The sequence below is a fragment of the Lampris incognitus genome, chromosome 13 (assembly GCF_029633865.1).
Source record: "Lampris incognitus isolate fLamInc1 chromosome 13, fLamInc1.hap2, whole genome shotgun sequence".
NCBI lineage: Eukaryota > Metazoa > Chordata > Actinopteri > Lampriformes > Lampridae > Lampris > Lampris incognitus.
In genome coordinates, this window is record NC_079223.1 from 35,153,028 (window position 1) to 35,177,827 (window position 24,800).

General features: G+C 42.7%; 1 protein-coding gene across 1 annotated transcript in view; it reads right to left on the reverse strand.

Moving 5' to 3' along the window:
• The window catches only part of spock2 (SPARC (osteonectin), cwcv and kazal like domains proteoglycan 2), a 46,627-nt gene extending 26,601 nt beyond the window's left edge, over positions 1–20,026 (reverse strand). Inside the window, exon 1 of the mRNA XM_056292173.1 lies at positions 19,686–20,026. Coding sequence (XP_056148148.1) covers positions 19,686–19,874 — 189 coding nt within the window. The 5' untranslated portion in view covers positions 19,875–20,026. The remainder of the gene's footprint in view (positions 1–19,685) is intronic.
• Positions 20,027–24,800: the final 4,774 nt, after the last annotated feature.

A 24,800-nucleotide genomic window follows, 5' to 3' on the forward strand; every position in this document is an offset into this window, starting at 1 on the left:
TTATTGTTTTTTAGACTGCAGAAGACTTAGGGAGCTTTTTGGTGTTTTAGATTGTTTGTTTGCCTCCTCTAATGAAGTGGTCTAACTGTTTTTAGTTTTGGAAAAGGATACAAAAAAAATAAAAGCAACAAAATGGGCTTCCTTGCTGGCGAAGGCAAACTGACATTATATATCACCAGAAAGAACAAGATAGAAGGGAAACTGTGTGAAGAAATAGTCCCTGTGTTCGCCTCTCTCGTTAATTAATGAATAGCATGGTTGTGTTTTGTACATCAAGAGTGTTGTAATGGTGCCATTTGTTCAGTGATTGATGATGAATTAACGTTTAGCAATGTTTTCAGGTAATGGTATTTCTGTCTGTTTCTATGAGTCTTTGTTTCAAAGCTGCTGTGAAATTGACATTGTATTGTAGCGAATTCGGGGGGCAGCCCGGGAACCGTCGCCACAGCCGGGACGCGAACCCGTATCTCCCACTCCGCAAGCGACAACGTTAACCAGTCGACTAAAGAATCCGACCCGTTAGTCAAGGACCAACGTGTCTACTTATCCATGAACGTTACAGTATTAAAGTTGTTTTGAAAAAAAAAGTCAAAGTAAAAAAAGTCTCTCTCTCCTCCCAAATCTCAGCAAAATTAAAGTCCCGTACAGTAAACTGCACCGTGTGTCGAACACGGAGGGCCGGGAATTGATAAATTCGCTGTTCCAATTGGGCCGCGTGAATGATGGTCCGTAATACCGGCTAACCTTGTTGGGCTTGATGGAGCCGCGTATTAGCACGGCAAGATCTCAAGAGTTTACGACCTGGCCATTAATCTGACGCCTCTCATGTCTCCCTTATTGATGTTCCTGTTCCTGCATTATTTAGCAGCCTATCTTTATTTGTATTTCTGCCAAGACCGATGGGAAAAGCTTCCCGCTGCTGCGGCCTGCGACTGAAAATCGATGATTTTATGAAGGAAAGGTTACAGAAAATGCATTCGGGGAAAAACTCTTCCCCGTGTGTACAGAAAGTGAGTAAAAAAAAAGAAGAAAAAAAAGGAAAGTGTAATGACAAATTTGGCACCAAGCAGTGAAATAACATCACTTGAAGCCATGCCACACACTAAAGCGTGTATAATAAGGTCTCCCGCAGGTGCTGTGGTTTTACACTTTGAAGCGGTTGAGAGAGCAGGCGGGGAATTGACGTCACTCAGTTTAGCGACTGCGGTGAAGCCAGCCCCCCGCGTTGTTTTGTGGTACGTATATATACTAGGCATTACGGTAAGAGCATGTAAGAATTGATTTCAAAATAAAAGCGACTTCACGGTGAACGTGATTTCACATTCAGTCAGCTAGTCTGTCAATAATGAATGAATAAACAAATAAATATAAATACATAACTAAATAAAACAACATGAATAAATATTAGATAATTAAATTAATAATGATAATAAAAAATAACTACCGCCTGCAAGTCGTAGAAAAATCGAGGCTTTGAAAATCGAGTCTTTGTTGTTATTTCAATTGTGTGAATGATTAGTCAAACTTAATAATAAAGAATAAATTTAAAAAAAAAAACAATCTGACTTTTAAGCACCAAAATGACAGACAGTCATTGAGAAACTTCCTGTTTCCACATACTAATTTGTCGGGGGATTCTCATCACAGAGTCTCATCATATATATATAAAAATCTCACTCTCACCCTTTTTTCAGGTGGCGTGTGTCTTCCTCAAGCTTGGGTCCTCTACCAAAGGCCTGGGAGTTTGAGGGTTCTATGCAGTATGTTAGTTGTTCCTAGGACTGTACTCTTCTGCACAGAGACCTCAGATGTTGTTGCTGGAATCTGCTGGAGCCACTGTCCCAGTTTGGGGGGGGGGGTGGGTATTACAGCTCCAAGTGCTCCTATTACCACTGGGATTACTGTGGATTTCACCTTCCACATCTGATCTAGTTCTCCCCTCAGCCCTGGGTATTTCTCAAGCTTCTCATGCTATTTCTTCCTGATGTTACAATCGCTCGGGATTGCTACATCAATCACTACTGCTGCCGACCACCGCAATATCTGGTTGGGTACAGCACCTGCTTGTCAGTTTGGAACTTGAAGTCCCACAGGATCTTGGCCCTGCCATTCTCAACCACCTTTGGCAGTGTCTGCCATTTGGACTTGGGGACTTCCAGTCTGTATTCAGTACAGATAGATATTCCTGTACAGTGTACACTTTTCCAGCTAGCATTCCCCAATTCCCCAGCTGGATAGCTCAGTTGGTAAGAACAACAGCTTTCCTTGCTGGAGATTGGGGGTTCAAACCCCGGTTGGGACATGTATCCAGCAAGAGTCCATGGCATAGACTCCTAATGGTATATAAGACAGTGACCTGGCTTGTATACCATTAGGAGTATACCTATGAGTGAGAGTAACACGAATATTCATACTGGCTCGGACGTGTCGCGGGTGAACAAGGTCTGCATCAGGTGTTGGGAAACCAGGGCAACCTGATGAGAAATGGACTACTGGAACAAAACGTTCATGGACAAGGGCCGAGAAACTGGAATTGATGGAATGCTAGTGTAACAGCAGACCCCTGGAGAGGGGCTATTATATATATAACTTTGTTAAAAGAAACACTCAACGGTAGGGAAAGTGCTCTACAAATAAGGAGCAAAATGCTTATGGCATGAAACAGGCTTGTACTGTCTCATAAAGTATTTATTCGAATCACTAGATTTATTATATATATATAGAGAGAGAGAGAGCGAGGGGGGGCGTTTTTTTCTGGAAACCATCAATAGTGTAGATAAAAGAGCTCAACAAATGAGGAGCGCAATATTAAGATAGATGTAGGAAAAAAACTAACATATTTCAGAACAAGCTTGTTTCGTGGGTCACACACTCATCAGCTGCCAATATGATTAAACAACAAAGAAAAAAATATATGTTTATTTCAAACAAATGGTTGGCCTATTGACTCTGCAAAGGAAATAAACACAATGGACTACCTCTGAAAAGGGAATTGTTTCACTGACTGCTGGGTTTTGAATGAGCTATTGTTTGTGCTCAATGAAAATTGGCAGAGCCTCTAAATAGGCAGCGGTTTATTGTGCACGGGTATTTCTTATTGTCCAGATGAGCCACACGTAATTCTACCTGTCTCCAAACTAAAAATCACACCCCCTGTCACATATTTACTACTTAACTGGCATCCTTGTCATAGTACCTATTCAAGGAAAGCAGATCCCTGGACTTCTACCAATGAAGGTTCTCCACAAGTCCTTCTCTCTTCAGGATGAAACATCCCCAACCAAAGAACCACTGACTTCAGTCAGATGTGCACATGCAGACATAAAAATCAGCCCACTATCAGATTACACTATGTTCCAATAACCCTGAGACTGCAAATACCTACTTTGACTTGGCCTAGCTATTTTCTAGTCTACTAAGATTACGTTTCTTTTAAAAACAGGGACCAGCCAATGTTGGAGTAAAAGACTAAATATGTTATTTAAGGAAAGCTGTTCACAGTAACCTGTAAGATATATGGACATTACCATGTTCTAAAAAAAAAACAGTCAAAGCTGACATCTGAGGTGGGCAGTGTTAAATCTCTTCTTTTCATTGTCAGCATGTCATGAAAACATGTTAGCTTGCATGTTTGGTGGGCAGCTTAACATTGGAAGTGGCTTGTTGGCTTTGCGGTTAGCACTGTTGCCTCACAGCAACAGAGTACTGGGTTGTTGTGTGTGGAGTTTGCATCCTCTCTCCATGCCTAAATAGGTTTACTCCACAGTGAATTTGATGCTCTAAATTGCCCAGTGGTGTGAATGTGAGGGCAAATTTGTCTGCGTGTCCCACGGCTGACTGCTGCCTTGTTCAGGATATGCTCCCACCTTGCACCCAGTGCTTGCTGGGATAGGCTCTAGACCCCCCCCCCACCCACAACGCTGAACTAGATTAAGTGGGTACAGAGGACAGATGAATTAACTCTACATTGCTACAATCAAATCAAATCTTACTTTATTTGGACACATGGGTCCATATAAAAAAAAAAAAAAACAACACAAAAATATAGCTAAAACAGCAGTTCACAAGTCCACAATGATTCCAGTCTTTCCAGAAACAAGAGGAGTACCTTGTGTCACTTTGTGTAGGCTCAGTTAAGAGCATTATAATTACATTCTTGGAATCAATTAATCGACACATAAATTTGTACATAAAATCCTCAACACAGCATGAAAAGTGGGAACATTACTAGTCACAAAAAGATGACTTGCACTTGTCCACCTTGGAAGCTTGAGCAAGATTCTGAATGCATGATTGTATGCTACCTGCAGCTTTTTCATTTTTGCTATAATATAACCTCTTACTGGTATTACAGTGTTGGACACTCTCTACTCCTAAGCTTCTACTGAGGGACGCATGCTGAAAAGTGAAAATGTTCTTAAATTGAAACAATGCCTTAAAGCAGCTTTGGGTAGTCAGAAAATCATTTTGCCTAAAAACATGATACCCCCCCACACACACGTGCGCGCACGTGCGTGTTCACTATACATGACTGTTGGTCATTCCTAACGCCCAGAGGGGATCAATACTGCCTTTTGTTCATCAACAGTGGTCTCCTGACTTACTTACAAATCACTTGCAAATCACTTAATCACAATTTGAATAAAGTAGCAGAAAAGAATCTAGAAATGCTGGTCAGTTTCTTGATGCACCACTTGTTAAATTGTAGATATTGAGTTCTGATCACATCTGTCCCTGTGTTCATCCATCTATCTATCTATCAGTCTTTCTGTCTCTCCGTCATTCAGCAGAATACAACTTGTACTATCATAAAATCATTAGAGGTGAATGTAGTTTGAATTTGTTTCGCTGCGGGTTCAATTTAGCTGTTTCCCAAATCAAGACTGATTTACCCCTGAGTGAATAGGCATTCAGGGTCTTGCTCAAGAGCACTCAGACAGAACACTAGCCTCTCTAATCACTAGCCTACATACTCTACTGTCCCTACGTAATCCCTACAATATTACATATAGCTCCCAAAATACCATTCTCAGACATATTCCTCTTATCTTTGGACATACAAAAGGCAGCTCCGCTCGTTTTTATGCACGCAGGAGTTCAAGTAGAGGCTGCAGGTTGCAGAGCAAAGGCAGAACATCAAATGCTGCAGCATTAGCAGCAATCTGCTCTGCTTCTCTGGCAGGAGGGGGTCCAGAGCAGGCCTCATGCGAGACAACTTGGCCAACAAAGCTTAAGATGAAAGTGGGGTGGGTGTACCTCCTGGGTGAGTCTGACTCAGAGACATGGACAGAAGGAGGGTGGAAAGACAAACTATAGTGAAGAACGTGTGCGAGAGAGAGAGAGAGAGAGAGAGAGAGAGAGAGAGAGAGAGAGGGAGCTTTGACAATGCAAATGCAATGCGAGAGAAAAAAGAGAAATAACCAAGTGAAAGTCTTTTTCTAAACCGTGCTTTTCAATTACATGGGTTACTGAGCCGCGAGCTTTCAAATTCCACCTTTGAAGGAACAGGTTTTGCATGAAGAAAGAATTTAAATCGTATCTGCATCATATTGCACCTTTCCTGCTAGATCTGAACAGGAGCAACATGTTGCATGATCAGCGTGGGAGGAAACAGTAATTTAATGCATCTGTCACAAGGGGAGGAAGGACTGAGTGCAATATGCTAGGCAGTTTTTAATCAATTACATCTGCCATACTGTAACAGCAAAGGAGAGGGAAAAAAGGCTAACAGTCTCATTAAAAACTGAACTTCGAGGGCACTGCGGTGGCATTGCCTGTTCCATTTCCTTGGTTACATCACAAAAAATGGTCTAGTTTGAAATTTATAATTGAAATTGGTGAACAGTGTTTGTTCTTATGTTGTCTTGTTATTGCCTTCCTCTACTTTGCAACACACACGCACACGCGCACACACACACACACACACAACGATGTAGATACATGGCTATTAAAAATCCAGAAAGACTCAGTGCACTGCCATGTCCAGTCACTGTCTATTAATACACTCTCTACCATAGTGCCGTATGGGCTTTTCCAGAGTATAATGAAACAGTAACTCACATGAGATCTGTTACAGAAGAACGACAACCTTCACATTTCCCTGAAAACACCAAGTTCAGCGAGGGCCGCAGACTACCACATGCCTCCTCTGATGGAGTCGCCAGCTGCTTCTTTTCACCTGACAGTGAGGAGTTTCACCAGGGGGACGTAGCGTGTGGGAGGATCACGCTATTCCCCCAGTTCCCCCTCCCCCCTGAACAGGCGCCCCGACCGACCAGAGGAGGCTCTAGTGCAGCGACCAGGACACATACCCACATCCGGCTTCCCACTCGCAGACACGGCCAATTGTGTCTGTAGGGACGCCTGACCAAGCCGGAGGTAACACGGGGATTCGAACTGGCGATCCCCGTGTTGGTAGGCCATGGAATAGACCGCCACGCCACCCGGACACTCCTAGGATGCCTTTATGTAGCCAAATAGCTGTGTCATGGCAAAAGTAAAAAAATAAAAAATAAACAAGAGTTTAATCCTTGTGTTCTGGTCGGGTCGCAGTGATCCATTTTGATTAACTATTAACCGTCAAAATTGTTAGCATTATTAATGATTAAGGTGAAGATAAGATATATTGGGTATTTTTTAAATACGTTTTACATTTGTATCATCAAAGGCAGCTTGGGTCAACCCCCCAACACAACACGGGGGTTAAGAACTCAGTAACCATACAAATATAGTAACCGTTCCATTTTTTCCCCAACTTTCCAATTTTACAATGAAAGCTTATAAACAATAGTCACTGGGCCTACTCATCAATCACATTCATCCATTTTTTACCCCCAAGCTCCACTGAAGCCATTAAGCATTACGTTTGATAAGCGTTGTGTTGACCGTTGCCTTTTCAACCCCTTACAATCAATGAAAGCTGTTCCAGTAGCTGCAGAGCGGCACCGCATTGTCAGATGGCTTCATCCATGCAAAAAAATTGCAAAGTTTCAAATGTCAATGGCCAACATACACGTCAGCGCTCTTCCACTCCATTAAACTGAGACCTAAATTGAGATTGTTTTCAGATGTAGGCCTATGTTTTCATTCTCATCATGTAAGAGTTTTATATAGACTAAGACTATTCAATCAAAATAATTAATCAAACTAATAAAAGAATGCATTTAAAATAGGTATAATCTGCAAAAAAATCAAGCTATTAATGTTACCAAAACAACATATTGAAAATGTAGCTTAATCAATGAACTGAATATCCATTGATACTGAATACCCAGACATGCAAAACGGTAAATTGACTGCCTTTACATAGTGCTTTTCCAGTCTCCTGACCACTCAAAGTGCTTTACAATGTATGCCTCACACTGCCCCATTCACACACATTCATACACTGATGGTGGAGGCTGCCATGCAAGGCACCAACCTGCTCATCAAGAGCAGTTAGCAGTTCAATGCCTTACTCAAGGACACTTTGACACGCTCTCTGGAGGACCCGGCGATCAAACCAACAACCTTCACATTACTAGACGACCCACTCTACTCCCTGTGCTATGCCGCCCAGATGAAGAGGAGAAGCAGAGGAGGTGATGGTGTGGGTTAGACTTAAGGTGCCAGTGTTGTAGCAATACACCACGTCCCAGCTTCCCACAAGTCTACGCTGACAGTTTAGTGGGCTAACTTTGATGTGTCGCCTTTCTGCTCAGCTCACATTGTATTGGCATAACGCGCTGGACCCCCACCCCACACGTCACCAACATCACATGGGTCTCACCATCTTGGACAGAGCTGGTTTCAACATCCATTTTCTCCAGCCTTGCAAAGCCAGCCCACACATTTCGCTTCACTCGTGTTCTGGAAAGGCTAAATAGAAACTAATTCGTATTAGGGGCATCGCCAATGGGCATAAACCATACACTGGTCTGCTAGTAGTGAGCCCACTATTGCTAGCAAGTCAGCTGATGAAGCTAGTTATTATGACTGTATATGACTCTTGCAGTCTTTGTTGAGTAAATTTCCATATAAGAAGGTAGTTTACAGAGCAAGCTAACGGAGTCAAAGAAGGCAGCAAATGAGAAAAATGTAAACGTACAACTTGTTAAATTGCTTGTTGTTGTCATCATCTAAACCATCATCTAAATCTTGAAGGCGGAGTGGCTCAGGCGATAGAGTGGGTCATCTAGTAATCAGAAGGTTCCTGGTTTGATCCCCGGCTCCTCTAGAGAGTGTGTCAAAGTGTCATTGAGCAAGACACTGAACCTCTAACTGCTCCTGATGAGCAGGTTGATGCTTTGCATGGCAGCCTCCTCCATCAGTGTATGAATGTGTGTGAATGGGTGAATGTGAGGCATACATTGTAAAAAAGCGCTTTGAGTGGTTGGTAGACTAGAAAAGCACTATATAAATGCAGTCCATTTACTGTTTAAACTTCCCATAGTTGAGGATTAGTCCAGCTACTGGGCTGTAACTGATTCTTGATGGATGTCTTTCAGACTATATCTTGCATGGTGAAAACTGAGCTTGTGAGATTTAGGCTGGCTTTGCAAGGTTAAGTTTCCCTCTAAACATAAGAAAAAAAACACAACTTAAGATTTTCTCTCTCAAAACGGCCACGTAATGCATCTCATTTTCTGTTAAATTTATCCTGATTGCAATCAGTTCTATCATCCTAGGCCAATGTGTTTTATACTCAGAAATTTCAAGAAAATAGGTGTACTACCCCTTTAAGGGTTGCTGTCTTTTCACTTTATTTTGTAGATGTCTACAAAATAAAGTGAAAGCGGGGCGCAGAAACAGAAAAAATAGCAACAAGAGGCTGAGCTGTTGAGTAAAATCCCTCTTGACAGTTTTTTCTTAAACAGCGAGCCTATCATCACGACCATCAGCGCATGGTAAGCTAGCTAGATAGCAAGGTAGGCTACGCTCACACAAGAAAGTGACACAACGTGGGATTGTTCAATTACTTTCAGCAAAGCAAAGGTTCACAGTAAAGACCTCTATGTTCCCATAAGAGCTACTTATAAAAGTGGATATATTTAGATAGGCTGTGTCTCACTCTGGCTTGAGGCCAGAGGAATTAACATTTGTGCAGCATTTAAGAAGGGTCACTAAGTTTTTTTAAGTTTTAAAAGGAAAACTGGCGGGGATTTGTTTGACCTGTCGTTAAACATGTTAATGTAATGCCATACAGTCTCAGTGGAAGCCTTTGATCAAAAAGCAGCTCATAATCTCATAATTTAAGAGGCACGGTGCTTTTTCAGAAGAGTTAGTTATGCAACAATAAATACAACTGTCAAACCCTGAGCTTCAAATTAGGTTTTTTTGGGGGGGGGTTGCGATTAAACCCACTAGGAGCCAACTTGCCACTTATGCAGTATGGCACTTAGGAAAGCACTTCACATTGGAAAAATTACCTCAGGTAAACTACACCAGGGAAGGACATCAAGAATTTTACATTTTTGGTGATCAGTAGGCAAGGATATGTTGCAACAGTAAAGGAGGATTGTAGGCAGAGTCCCACAAAGACCTCATTAGATGCAGATTCCTGGATGTCAGTTGGTTTCTGTAATGAGCGAAAAAGAAAAATATTTGGCAGTCTGATAGCCGACACAGAAACAGGGACTGATTGGCTGAAAGTGAATATCTCTTGAAAAATGCATTTGTGGATTAGGCGACTTGAACTCACTGCTAAATTTGTCTCAAAAATCCACAAATAAAAGTGAGCCAATTAACACGTGATTTGTTATTCACAAATGCAGATTCTAAACTTAATATACAATGGAAGTATATATTTGTTCAATAGAGCAGGATAAGCGGTTTGGATAATGGATGGATGGAATATCATTTAAATTCACAAATATATTTGTGCAATTATTTACTCGAGATTCAAATTGATAGATAAATATAGCTGCTAACAGCGATGATGGGTTCAAGCAGCCCAGCAGGGCACACCATGGCAATTTGGTCTGATCATGTTAAAAGTGAAGCTGTAAGCACTGGTTGCAAGTTTTATGTCAACTGACCAAAGACTGGGTGGGGATATGAGTTCAAGTCCTGTTTGGGTCGTTTGCCTTTGATTTGGCTGTAAAATGGATGAACTGTTTCGAAAATCAAAAATACATCTGATGACTTTTGTGAGGTTTGGTCTGAAGATCACCTGTGCCAAGTTTGGTGAAGATTGGGAAAACTTCGTGGCCTGTGAAAATTTTTGAAATTATGATTAAAAAACATGTATACCTTATATATAAATGCAATCCATCCATATATTTACCTGATGATGAGCTCAGTGAGTCTTAACATATCCAGTGATGTAGGCCCTTGAGTGGGAGGATCTGTCAAAATCAAGCTTTAAATGTTATTTTGTAGCGGACTCTATGGTCATAATGCCCCATAATCGATTCTGGTCGCTTCAAGAAAGTGTTTCCGGGTTAACAGGGTGAGCTACGACGACTATTGGTTGTGGCAGCGCCATGTTGGATTTTGGAGAGAGGAATAAAGGACGCACGCGTTCATGTAGCGGTCAATGAGAGAAATTGTCCGTCTCTTCTTTCCTGCAATTTCAAATTTATTTTTATTTTGTTGTAATTTTATCATTTAAGTAGTTAATTAATCAATACTGATAAAGTATAGGCTACACGTGTGTTACATTACTCCGTAAGAACAAAAAAGTATATTCATAGCGGAATTTAACCCAGGTCACCCACGGGAAAGGGCTTGGCTCCTTGAGGCTGTACTGTCAAAGACACGTCATGTGGGGCTCGTCAGTGCACTTTCTATGGGCTTGTACCATCCGAACAGATGCTGGAATCTTAAAAAACTATACGTTGCACAGCTTGGATTGTCACATCGTGAGTCCCGCAAGAAGTTGGCGAACACTTTAATCACCTGTCCGAACAGGGTGAGACTTGAGGACGTTACATCCTCTATGTGTGTGTGTGTGTTAATCAAAATGGCTGCCTCTTTGTGTCAATGCATTTTCTATGTAACAGTCAAACGGTTTTGAAAGTCAAAAATCCATCTGATAACTTTTATGAGGTTTGGTCTGAAAATCGCCTGCAGCAAATTTGTTGAAAATTGGACAAAACGTCTTTTTTTAATCCAATATGTCGAGGATGAATAAAGTATTCTGATTCTGAATTACAATATGGTGAAAATTGACGTCATAGGGGGCACTGAACTCGGCTTGATCCAAGGATTTTCGAAAATCGGGCATACGGTTCAAAAGTTACATGTAAACGTATCTCCAACTTTGACCCGTTGGTGGCGCTAGAGCACTCGAGGGACTGACTTGCTGAAAAGAATCATGGGATTGTCCCCAGTAAGTGTGCCAGATTTCACAACTTTTACCATACGGTTCTAGGGGCTGCCATAGACAGTCTAGCTAGAAGAAGAAGAAAAAAACGACGAGGAAGAATAATAAGAAAAGGTAGAAACACTTTGGGTGCCTACGCAGCTTTGCCCCCAATTGATTGTCAAGCAAAAGACATCTGCGGTTTACTGTAGTTGTCTGTAAGACACGATGGACGTGCAAGCATTCTCTGCATTTATTTAATATCTAAACAAATCTGATTCCTTACATTCACACCCTCAGTTTCAGAAAGCCACTTCTGAGTAGACTACACCGTTTACATGTGTTAATAAATCTTGACACTGCAATCGGGTTATGCCTACTCTGATTTAGTCCTTTTGCCCTGACATTGTCCTTCTCCTGGTAATGATACACAGCGGACGCAGTAAATGCACTGCTGAGATTTTGGAGATGTGCACATCTGCCACACTGCAGCAAAGTCCTTGTAAGCCCCGGCTGCCCAAAAACCCCATTTCTGTGCAGCCGCGTGAAGACGTTAACATGCCAGCCTTGGGAAGTGATGCATGTTGAATTTTGTAAGGCAGCTCTTTTGTTGCCATGTGTAGTCTGGAATGTTTAAAGGGGTAATGTTATGGAAATAATAAAATAATGTTTAAAATACCATTATCTCCTCCACCCCCATTAACTAGTATGTAGTTACAGCACCAGTAACTGCAAGCGGCCGCACACGAACGGTGTGCTCTGAGATGCATTTATGCACATCTCTATGTAGATCTGGAGATTTAGAGATTTAAATGTAGTATCCCGTAAGACATTGATACCTTTCACTGCTTTTTAAATTGCTGTCCAGCAAACCTTATCTTTCTCCGTGCCACCTGTGCCCTTCAGCTATCTATTGCACCGCACCGGGAAACAGGTGTAGCCATGCAAGGAAGCTATGATGAAAGGCTCCCCCCCCCCCCCTCAGCTCAATCACAGGCCACCTATGCCTCTGGTAGCCAGCTGAGGCACTACATTGTACAACACAGTCCAACTAAGCCCTGAACAGACAGGCCTCCTTCCCCCAAAACCATCAGAGCTGATCAAGACGCATTCCCTCCACTCCCTGGATAGAGCTCTGGACCTTTGCTGCCTCAGCAAATAAAAAGAAATCTGTGGACATTTCAATGCACAGAGAAGAGCAAGACAGGAAAAGGGGCATGTCCAAATAAGACGCGACTAGATAAACTAATGGGTGTCTGTTGGATGATATCATTAGTCGTAACCTTATTCCATCACTACCAGTCTATTATAACATCAGAGAGCAGTGAGCTTATGTGCAGGACAGACAAGCTGCTGTTTGATAGCACAGCGAGACCAAGGGCTGGGGACAGTGATAATACTTCAGTCATTCCCTGAGTTGGAACAGTCTTTAATGGATTATTTGGCTACACTGTTATAAATGCCATTATCCCCAATTATGCTCCCATATGCGACGGTGAACTGATTGAGAGGAAAGGGCACAGAAGGGGTATAAATACAAACATGAAACCCTGCAATCTTATTGGAGTACAACCAATCCAAGAGGAACATTAGACTCAATTCAGGTTAGGAGGGTGGGTAGATATATGATCAAACCTGTATATCAAGTGCTCATTGGTGCTTTGTGCTATGGTGAAATAATACATTATACACTGATGAGCCAAAACATTATGACCATTCACAGGCGAACTGAATAACATTGATCATCTCCACACAAGTCTGTCAAGGTCTGGGCAGATTAGATGGCGAGCAAACAATCAGTTCTCATAGTCAATGTGTTGGATGCAGGAGAAATTGGTAGAAGTAAAGACCTGAGCGACTTTGAAAAGGGCAAAATTTTTATGGCCAGATTACTGGGTCAGAGCATCTCTGGAATGGCAAGGCTTGTGGGTTACTCCCGGTCAGCAGTGGTGAGTACCTACTGACAGTCGTCCAAGGAGGGACAAACCACAAACTGGCAATGGGGCGTTGGGTGCCTAAGGCTCATCGATGCATGAGGGTAACAAAGGCTATCCCATCTGGTCTGAACCGACAGAAGGTCTACTGTGGCACAAATCAAAGAAAATTCTAGCGATGGTTACTGGAGGAATATGTCATAACAAAGTACATCGTACCCTGCTGCGTATGGGGCTGTGTAGCCGCAGACCGGTCAGAGTGCCCATGATGACCCCTGTCCACCGTCAAAAGCATCTACAATGGACATGCAAGGGTGGGAACTGGACCTTGGAGCAGTGGAAGAAGTTCTTCTTTAAGATCACCTGGATGGCCGCGTATGTGTGCATCGTTTACCTGGGGAAGTGATGACACCAGGATGCATTGTGGGAAGATGACAAGCCAGGAGAGGGAGTGTGATGCTCTGGGAAATGTTCTGCTGGGAAACCCTGGGTCCGGCCACTCATAAGGACATCAATTTGACACATGCTACCTACCTAAACATTGTTGCTGACCAGGCACACCCCATCATTGAAATGGTATTCCCTGATGGAAGTGGCCTCTTTCAGCAGGATAATGCGCCCTGCCACACTGTACATATTGTTCAGGAATGGTTTGAGGAGCATGATGATGTGTTCATGGTGTTGCCCTGGCCTCCAGATTCTCCAGCTCTCAATCCGATTGAGCATCTGTGGGATGTGCTCCATGGAGGCCCCACCTCACAACTTACAGGAATTGAAGGATCTGCTGCTATTTTTTTTTGTGTGTGCCAGATACCACAGGATACCTTCAGGGCTCTTGTAGAATCCATGCCTCGGCGGGTTGGCGCTGTTTTAGTGGTACATGGAGGACCAATAGCATATTAGGCAGGTGGTCATAAAGGTTTGGCTCATCAGTGTATCATGCTGTAATGAGAGTGGCCTGAAACTGCTGCGAGTATCTGTACTCCCCCGCATATTAAATCTTCTGGTTTTGACTTGGGATGGGAGGTGCTGTTTGTGAGCTGGCACGGAAAGTTTTCTGTTCATTAAAAATGAAGCAAAGGAAGAACAGGTGCAGACAGGGACAGAGCCAGCCTGCCATGAGGACTGCGGCACCTGCGCTTTAAAAGTAGGAGGGGGTGAAGGGGGAAAAGTGGTGAAAATTAGATTTATGCATCAGGAACAAAAATCACTAAATAACTGCCGTACCCTTTTACCAATTTAGCTGCCTTTATGATGCCATGAATGATGTAGCTTTGACGAACTCACCAGCGTTGTGGTACCGATGACAGCTAGGAGCAAAAGTATTCAAGTATAGCGTCATTTCAAACATAAGACTAATTTTAAATTAGGTTTTCACTGATATTACCTCTTTTTTAACAGGAAGTTTTGCAAAAGATAAAGGATAACATCAAAGAATAAACATTGTATTTATTCACTATGTAAACACGATGTTGATTTGGCTTTGGTAGTCATAGCCAATGGGATACATTATGCATAACATGCTGCAGTCCCAAGTCACTTAATTTCCTATCCAAATGAAGAAAGACTGTGTCTTGATTGGTGAGGTGATCCCAGTCTCATCTCTGTGACCGAGTCTCTGAATTTCTAGGTCACACTTGACCTGTATCTGTAAGAACAGACAAGAATGAGACCACTGAGCCAATTTCATACAATGCCAGCTCTATACTATTGATTCAAAAGTGAACATCAGCTCTTAAGGGGCTATAAATGGGCTGTTTTCATTATCAGATATGTACAATTAAAAAAGAAAGAAAGAGAAAAATGTCAATTTTCTGTCTGATTATGTAATCTGTTGTCCCTCATTCTTATATATTCATACATTTGAGGGATCCAGTCATAATTTTTAACCTTGTAGTAACATCGTTAGGAATCATATTGGAAAAGGTACCATCCAAGTAACCTCTTCAAGATGACAAAAGAGGCAGAATCCTCCCCTTTCATCGTCTCTGTGTTTCTGTTTCTTTCATTCTCTCTCTCTCTCGTCTCTGTCTCTCTCGCCCTCCCCCCCCCACTCACACGCACACAAACCTATAACAAATGGAAAACACTTATCTGACAGACACTGAGCTAAGAAAACATACATATTTTCTTGATAATCAAGAAAATACAGCTGTAAATTAAAAGTGCATTTCAATGACAATATTCAGTTCAATAACAATTACTGTGTTTACCTAGCTTTCGCTGTTTTCTGAATTTGGTGCATTAATGGAATGAAATCCTGAGTGCACCTGTCAGATTAAAGGATTTGGCATATTCAATTCTATTATTTGTTGACTGTTACTGTTATATATAATCGCCTCGTCTTACTGTAAAATGGATTGAACTGAAGTGTGGAATCTATTTTCACGGTAAGTGGAGGGCTTTTATCCTGGTGCAAACGCATCTCTACCACATCCTGGATTTTATATTTGGTAAGTGAAGAGAAAAAAATAAATTATTCATATTCTCTGTTGCTTCTGTAGGAAGGCACAAAGGGAGGAAAGAAAGATCTTGCCTTTTATGTTACGCAGCGTTGATTATTGCTTTCCTGCGTTGCATTAATATTGAATATTTTGCTCTCAAAGGACTGTTCAAGTCAACATAGTTTGTTTTTTTTTTAAAATATGAATACTTAAGACCGTGTCATGAGCAATCCTTTATGCATTAACGAAATTAGTCCAGACACAGTGCTGCCTTGATTATTTCCTAATTTTGCCTCGAGTGCTCTTCTCAGTCCAAAAGAAAACAACGAAGTATGGCCGATGAGACGGGGGATCAGGCTACATGAAGAGGAACTGGCCTGGGACACAAATGTTATTTGGAGAGGGGACGGGATGCAAATAGGAAAGTGCAAATATCAAGACCTTTCAGCAAGAAGTCTGGAGTCTGTGATCTGCCAAAGCTAATCACTCACATCACCAACATCCATTTCAGCTGGCTGCAGCTCGTTTACATCACGTCAAAATGGCTATGCAACTGGGATGATCTGAAAAAGGGCCTCGCAAAGACTGTGGCGTCATTTTCCCTTTACAGCCGTGGGTCAGATAAGGAAGAGTTATCAAACTCCCTGTAAAAAAACCACATTCCCCCGTCCATAGGTTTTACTCTAACAGGGAGTCTGCTGTTGCTACGGCAGCAGGCTGAAATCAAAGCGGTTTCTGTTGGCGATGGGCCTCCGGGAGGCTCAATGATGCGCCTCTCTGATGTTTCCGCTGTCATCATCATAACCACAGAGACCGCCATTCCTGCCCTTTCCCATAGCCTCCCCATAAAACATACGCACACACATTAGTGTGAATCATTAAACAAAATCACACCTACGCAACAGCGCAGCTCCTATAAATATTCCCTCACTCTCGCTTTCTCTCTCAGTCTCGATAAACACACACACACACACACACACAAGTAGGACTACTTCTGGGAATAGTGACCATGAAAGAGATAGATTTCTTATGAAGATATGAGGGGGCCCTTCTTTCTTTCACGGTAACCTTGATTTAACATTAAATTAAAACAAAACTAAGCATCTGACATTTCGATAACGGCAAACCCTGCAGCAATGTAAAGAGGCCGACTTTCTTGGGGATAACACACACACACACACACACACATATATATATATATATATATATATATACACTACCGTTCAAAAGTTTGGGATCACCCAAACAATTTCGTGTTTTCCATGAAAAGTCACACTTATTCACCACCATATGTTGTGAAATGAATAGAAAATAGAGTCAAGACATTGACAAGGTTAGAAATAATGATTTTTATTTGAAATAAGATTTTTTTTACATCAAACTTTGCTTTCGTCAAAGAATCCTCCATTTGCAGCAATTACAGCATTGCAGACCTTTGGCATTCTAGCTGTTAATTTGTTGAGGTAATCTGGAGAAATTGCACCCCACGCTTCCAGAAGCAGCTCCCACAAGTTGGATTGGTTGGATGGGCACTTCTTTGAGCAGATTGAGTTTCTGGAGCATCACATTTGTGGGGTCAATTAAACGCTCAAAATGGCCAGAAAAAGAGAACTTTCATCTGAAACTCGACAGTCTATTCTTATTCTTAGAAATGAAGGCTATTCCATGCGAGAAATTGCTAAGAAATTGAAGATTTCCTACACCGGTGTGTACTACTCCCTTCAGAGGACAGCACAAACAGGCTCTAACAGGTACTATTTAATGAAGATGCCAGTTGGGGACCTGTGAGGCGTCTGTTTCTCAAACTAGAGACTCTAATGTACTTATCTTCTTGCTCAGTTGTGCAACGCGGCCTCCCACTTCTTTTTCTACTCTGGTGAGAGCCTGTTTGTGCTGTCCTCTGAAGGGAGTAGTACACACCGGTGTAGGAAATCTTCAATTTCTTAGCAATTTCTCGCATGGAATAGCCTTCATTTCTAAGAACAAGAATAGACTGTCGAGTTTCAGATGAAAGTTCTCTTTTTCTGGCCATTTTGAGCATTTAATTGACCCCACAAATGTGATGCTCCAGAAACTCAATCTGCTCAAAGAAGTGCCCATCCAACCAATCCAACTTGTGGGAGCTGCTTCTGGAAGCGTGGGGTGCAATTTCTCCAGATTACCTCAACAAATTAACAGCTAGAATGCCAAAGGTCTGCAATGCTGTAATTGCTGCAAATGGAGGATTCTTTGACGAAAGCAAAGTTTGATGTAAAAAAAATCTTATTTCAAATACAAATCATTATTTCTAACCTTGTCAATGTCTTGACTCTATTTTCTATTCATTTCACAACATATGGTGGTGAATAAGTGTGACTTTTCATGGAAAACACAAAATTGTTTGGGTGATCCCAAACTTTTGAACGGTAGTGTATATATATATATATATATATATATAGTGTGTGATAGCAGGGGGTGGAGGAATGTTGTTATGCTCCACGTACTCCAACATTACGTACGTGCGTGGGTGCGTACATGTGTCCCAAGTGTGTGTGTGTGTGTGTGTGTGTGTTTACGAGTGAGAGTGGTGTTTTCAGATGATAAGACACGAGACAATCTGCAATTTCGTTTCTGTCCAGACCTGCAAGACAGTTTGTGAGCAGCAGGTCAATACGTTATTTCAGAGTGAGGCTCCAACCAGCATCCTCAATCAAAGCTAGTGCTCTTGTAAAGACAGTGCAGCGCCCTATCCGTCATAATCCTGCTATAATTCTTACTTAATCTTTTCATGCCTACAGTTTTATTACTTTCCTGAATGCAGTTCCAGAGAACACGCTCTTCTAATAACCAACGAAGCAGATATATAGTTAATCCCTGCCCAGGAGGACGAAGCTGGGATGACGGCTGATCATTTTCATATGCATTTGCCTTTTCTTCAGGGACATCCATACGTTTCACAGAGGCCTCAAATACTAATCAACGACGACAGCGCAGCCTTTATGGGATGTGCACTACAGTGCGTCTTTTTCCTCCTCTTGAGGTGATATGGCAGCGCTTTCACATGGACGTTACAGCTGAAGCCATTTGCTCTAATTTTAAATCCAATACCGGCCTGCTCCTTAGAGACTACTAAAATCAATTAAAGCTCAATTAGTGGGTCTAACATGGAATATAATCCAACTGCACTGTTGTCTGAATCCCTGCCGTGATCGTTGATAATCATTTCACTCTAACGGAGATTTCCATCCATGCAATCATGGCAAGAGCAACATATCACCTTGCCTACACTATGGGCTTTAATCCGTCCTTGCAATCCAACTGAATCTGACACAGTGTGGATAAGTAAAACAATCACCACATCTCTGTTCCCATTTCATTACTTTAACAAAACCTATTTAGGTAGAATTGCATATGCCTGTCTGGAGACAGACGCCGAGGTAGCCAACATTAACAACTTTAAACGCGGTATGTGGGAATGCTGCTGCTGCTGGGGGGGGGGGGGTGAATGTAAACCACTGGATGCTTTCAGCAGTCGAGAGGTCCTTGCATCGATAAGAGGAAAGGTGTCGTATCTGAATTGGTTTCGCAGCTATTGTGAAATGAGCACCTGGATTATGATGGAAGGCCTGCGGTATCGGTACACCTCGCAGCCAGGCATCACCCCGGTCACCTGTCTCCGGGGACAGCTGCGAACTAAACCACACAGTCTGTCGCAATCAATGCAAATTAAGTAGCTATTTTGGGTTTTTTTTTCACTTACTCTTATCGAGAATCTGCAACGAAGAAATTGGCAAAAGAAGCGTGTACACTGTGCTCTGTGAAAATAATAACACAGTTATAGCTACCCCGTCTGTTAGCTGCAGTAATAGTTCGAGTGTGTTTATGTCAGGTAAAGTGTGTTTGATTATTGCAGGAATGTGCCTGAGGCGCGCGCGCGTGCAGTGGGGGCTGGGGGGTCCACCTGCACGGCGCGAACTGTTTCCCCATAAACAAACAGCTTTACCGCATTACGGCGGGTCTCTCCATCAACACGGACCGACTTACGTCTCTGAAGCGGTTCCAGTGCTTGATCTTCCGGCTGTACTGTGAAATGGTGGCCAGCCACTGCTCGTCTTCCATGAAATTCCCCGTCCTCTCCGCCTCTTTTCCGCTCTTCGCGTCGGTCTGGAGGGTGGACCCCGTCAGCATCAGCAGCGGGACGAGGAGGCGCCCTAGATCCATCATCCCCACCATGATAGCGGATAAAAAACACGTAGCCCTACGTCCTCTTCGGATCAGGAAAGAGGAGGAGGAGGAGGATGCTGAGATTGAGGTGAAGCTGTGACCTGATTAGCCTATAGGACGCAGGATGTACTGCTGCCGTCAGGGATGGACGCCGAGCGGTAGAGAGGTGGGGGGGGGGGAGCGAGAGAGAGAGAGGGGGGGGCGTGGTAAAGTAACAACTTACAATAACAATTGGTTGTCTGAAGCTGTACCGTGCGTTGCTGAAAAACCGAGCCAGATCCAGGACTAGAATTGTACCGTTCGACACCGTGAAACGGACAGGTGAGGGGGTTTTGCCACCAAATTGTTTAGATTAGAGCTGTTTAGAGAGCTGGCTGACAAGATGCTGCTTGAATCGCCATTTGTTTTCTATAACTCTTTCTTCTTCTTCATAGTGGTCAATTATTTTTTTCTAAACAAATTATTTGATGCATTGACGGGAACCACAGCACTGCCTTGCACCGTGTTCTCCTTGTCTTTATCTCCTCTGCCTGCCCTGTCTCCTCCTGCTTCTCCGCCAGCCCCTGGAGTGATGCGGTAAATGACAGCTTGTAAGTAAATGAAATGCTGGATTAACTGACGCCATCACTATTCCATCCTCAAAAGACAGTTTTTAAGGCCGTCTTTGTAAAAGCAGACACGGCGCAGGGTGTAATCTAATCTCTAATCGAGTTTACCAGCACTGAAAACGCACACGCATGCTTGCACGCATGCACGCACGCACACATGCACGCGCACACACAACCTAATGAAGGGACCTATATTTTTTTTATAAGATCAGTTTCTGACAAATATAGAACATACAGAACACCAAAAGTGCTGCATATGTTTGACACATTAAAGTCCTGTGACTTTTGCATAATCACTGAAAGATCTTCACCATAAGCGACACGACCCCACACTCAACCCAGTCAGAAGAAAGGCACACACTGCAACAGCACGGGGAAACACATGCCCTGACAGATCTGGAAATGAATGTGATGAAAAATCATCAGCAAATCTCTCACACGGTAACAGGAAGTACTCGGCATCCTGACTTAGAGACTGACGTAAACATTGGCATGGTGTTTTGCAACCGTTGCAGTCAGTCTGCTTCAAGTTCATATTGCATCCTCACCAATGACATTGATCAAAGTAAAAAAAAACAAGCAGTCAAATGAAGTTGGCAGTGCTGACGTAGCTCACATCAGGGGAAAGATTAACATACCACTTTTAAAAGGCAGACACGAGGAAAAAAGACAGCAAAACCCCTGCACAGAAAAATGAGGCACAGCACCTGGCATCAAGGGCTAACAGATCTAACGTGACAGCCGGAGAGTGGGGAGAGAAAGGCGAATGGGGCAGGCCGAACATGTCCAGGGCATTCCTGGGAGCCAGAGAGAGAAGGCCGAGTAATCTGAGAAATAAAATCGCACAGCCGTAGGGGGTTTCAGGTAATCCATTAGTAAAAGATGGCAACAAATATTGTCTCTGTGCCAGTGGTGGTCATGTAATCCTGGTTTCCCTGGGTCCCGTTCTCTTACAACCAAGAGGGAAAGAAATTGATTGCGGCGAGTGAATGCAGGCTGCTGGGGGGGGGGGGGCATATAAAGAACAGATGACGCTCATTTCCAAAACACGACCTCCCGTCAAGAGCAGAGGCCTCCAACGCCTTGTGATATTAATTCATGTTTGGTAGTCATGGGCGAGCTAATGGACTCCATGCAAACGACGCTCTGCAGGCATGGACTGCAAAGTGGCCTCTGTAGTTAGAAATAGAGCTGTTACACATTACCACGCCATGTACTTCTTTACTTCTCTACTCTGTACGCGACTAGGGACATAGGGTAGCGTGGCGGACTATTCCGTTGCCTACCAACATGGGGATCGCCGGATTGAATCCCCGTGTTGCCTCGTTTTGGTTGGGCGTCCCTAAAGACACAAGTGGCCGTGTCTGCGGGTGGGAAACCGGATGTGGGTATGTGTCCTGGTCGTTGCACTAGCGCCTCCTCTGGTCGGTCGGGGTGCCTGTTCAAGGGGGAGGGGGAACTGGGGGAAACAGTGTGATCCTCCCACGTGCTACGTCCCCCTGGTGAAACTCTTGACTGTCAGGTGAAAAGAAGCGGCTGGCGACTCCACATGTATCGGAGGAGGCATGTGGTAGTCTGCAGCCCTCCTCGGATCGGCAGAGGGGGTGGAGCAGAGATCGGGATGGCTCAGAAGAGTGGGGTAATTAGCCAAGTACAACTGGGGAGAAAAAGGGGGGGATCTTTAAAAAATAAATAAATAAGATAAAGGACATTAACCTTAAAATGTTTTTGTGTGCATTAACCATAATGGAAAATAATGTAGGTAGATTCATGTAGGCCACTGTACTATACCAAAATAGTTGTGTTTTGACTTGATTTGGATATATGAAATGGACATAATCCTTTACTTCACGATGATAAATCCTGGAAAGAGAATTCCTTTACATCCAGCAGGATTTATGACTACTAAAGCAGCCCCAACATCAGCATTCTGCATTAATTTAGATTGAAATCCAAAAGAAAAGGAAGGGAAAACATCTACGCTCATGCTAAATAATGCATTGTGCACTAAAGCGAGAGACGGCATCAACGGGCAGCTCAAGGAGAAGTCAAGGTAAGGACACCTATAAATAATGATCACGATCTTTTTCTCATCCCTAATGTCGGGCAGCGCAGTTCAACACATGCCTATGTAGTACGTAATGACCTTCCTATTCTTTGCCCATCATTTGGCTTAGCAATTTCTCCCCCTACTGACATTTAATCAATATAAATAATGACGCAGAGTCTCACACGCTTTGAAATACAATTTGAATTACATGGAGCAAAGCTTCTTAGGGGTATTTTATGTTAGGTCAAAGGGGAATGCAAGTGAGAAATACTTGTTTGAGAGAAACTATATAGATTTTAGGGGCCCAGTGGCCTGAATCAAAAATTTTGTTCCAGCCCTTGCAGGCTACTGTAGACCAGACAGGTGAAATGTGTGCAGATGCAAGGTGTATAAAAGAATAGATACATGCAACCATGAGCTGGATTTTAACTGAAAGGTATATAGCACCACATTAAACAAATACACAAAAGGCCTCATGAAAGACACAACAGGATCTTGACATAATAAGAGATAATGTGTTTGCAAATGTCCAACCAGCTGAAGTGTCCTTGAGCAAGAGACTCGTTCCCTGCAAGCTCCAGAGTTTCTGACCTGCAGCTGAATTTATGTCCTGACTTCCCTGTGCAGTAGAGCAAACAAAAAGAGAGCTTCTCTTTGCACCCCGAGACTTACGAAGTCAGTTAGATGATTGATGAAACGTTTCTCCCAATAAATGCGTCCAGATGAACTGATTCAACTTGCTGAGATTTCCTTACCTGGATTACTGAACATGCACCCAGACATTTGCATTTGCTCCTCTCTGCAGGGAAGATAAAATTCATCAAGTACAATAAGCCCAATTTGACATCAATATATGAATTTGTAGTGTGAAGTGTCAAGGTCTTGATATAACAGTGTGCCTGACATGATATACAGATCTGTTTCTGCCTCCTTTGGCAATAACCTTAAACAGAACACTGTCCCTGATCCAAACTGAGGGGACAGAGACACAGAGGCGAAGGCAGAAGCTGTTCTGCATCCTGCACTTAAAGCCTTTTGGATAAACACCACAGTCAAATTACCGAGGGCGTGGACTGAATCATTAAAATAATGGGATGATCTGCATCTTGTTCAAAAGATACGCATCACTTTCCCCAAGAAGCAGGAAGCCATTTTTGGTTTGTTTTATTGTGTTCATTTAGACTGTGCTTAAAAAAACATTTTGCAGTGTTATCACAAAAGTGTTCTTTTCATCCAGACTCAAAACATATCCACTTGACCTCCATTTATCAACTCTTGTGTTAAAGAGCCTGGGCCTAGCCAGCCTATAACAGGTCTCTTAGGCTTGATGGAACTGGAGAAACAGGGCTCATCGCAATTATTTTGTATTTTTGCTTTATTCACGACATGTCACGTTTAAGCCCGGCCAAAGTAAGAGACTGCATTGCCCTTCCGCCTCCAGGGGGAAAATGTAGACTTAACATGCCACTGTACTGTGTAACTGCACCTGATAAACGCAAATTTTTTTTTAAAAAAAAGATGGAAAGAAAGAAAGAAAGAAAGAAAGAACGAAAGAACGAAAGAAAGAAAGAAGGAAAAGGTAGACATTAGTGGAATAGCCAAATAAAATTGGCCTTTAAACTCAAATTTTTTTGTTTAAAATTTCACTGATTTGAATATTATGCACTACCGCCATCATCTGGACATATGGTGTATTACATCTTCACTGACGCTTAACAGAACGACTTCATTAAAGACGTCTTTATGCACGCTCAATATTCTATACATCGATGTGAAGAGGGAACGACCATCCCTGGAGGGAGGGGTGGGCTAAGACTGTATCTGTCGCCATCTTACAATGCTGTGAGTGCACCCACTCCCCAGTCCTCTGTGGCTAGTGCACATGGCCATTTTAACGCTAGTTAGGGCAATTTGCACATGAAACTGATCGTTGTTTTCAGTCGTTATGCCACTGTATTGTTTATAAGGGTGGGGATGCCTGCAGTCAATTTCGAGTGAAGAGGTCACTTTGATGAGTGATGAAACGTTTCTGTCAATAAACGTTGTGTCCAGATGGACTGTTTCAACTTTCTGTGATTTCATTAAAGTGCTCCAGCAGAGTGGGAAGAGATTGGTCTATACAAACTTCTTTTTTTTGCCATTTCTACATTGTCGTGTAATGTATGCTTTACCAACTTGGCAACTAAATCAGACCTCCAAGCCGAGTTATTATAGTTCTGTATTTCTCATTAGTTTTTTTTAACTTTCACTTCGTTTTGAAATTTTGTGTTCAACTCC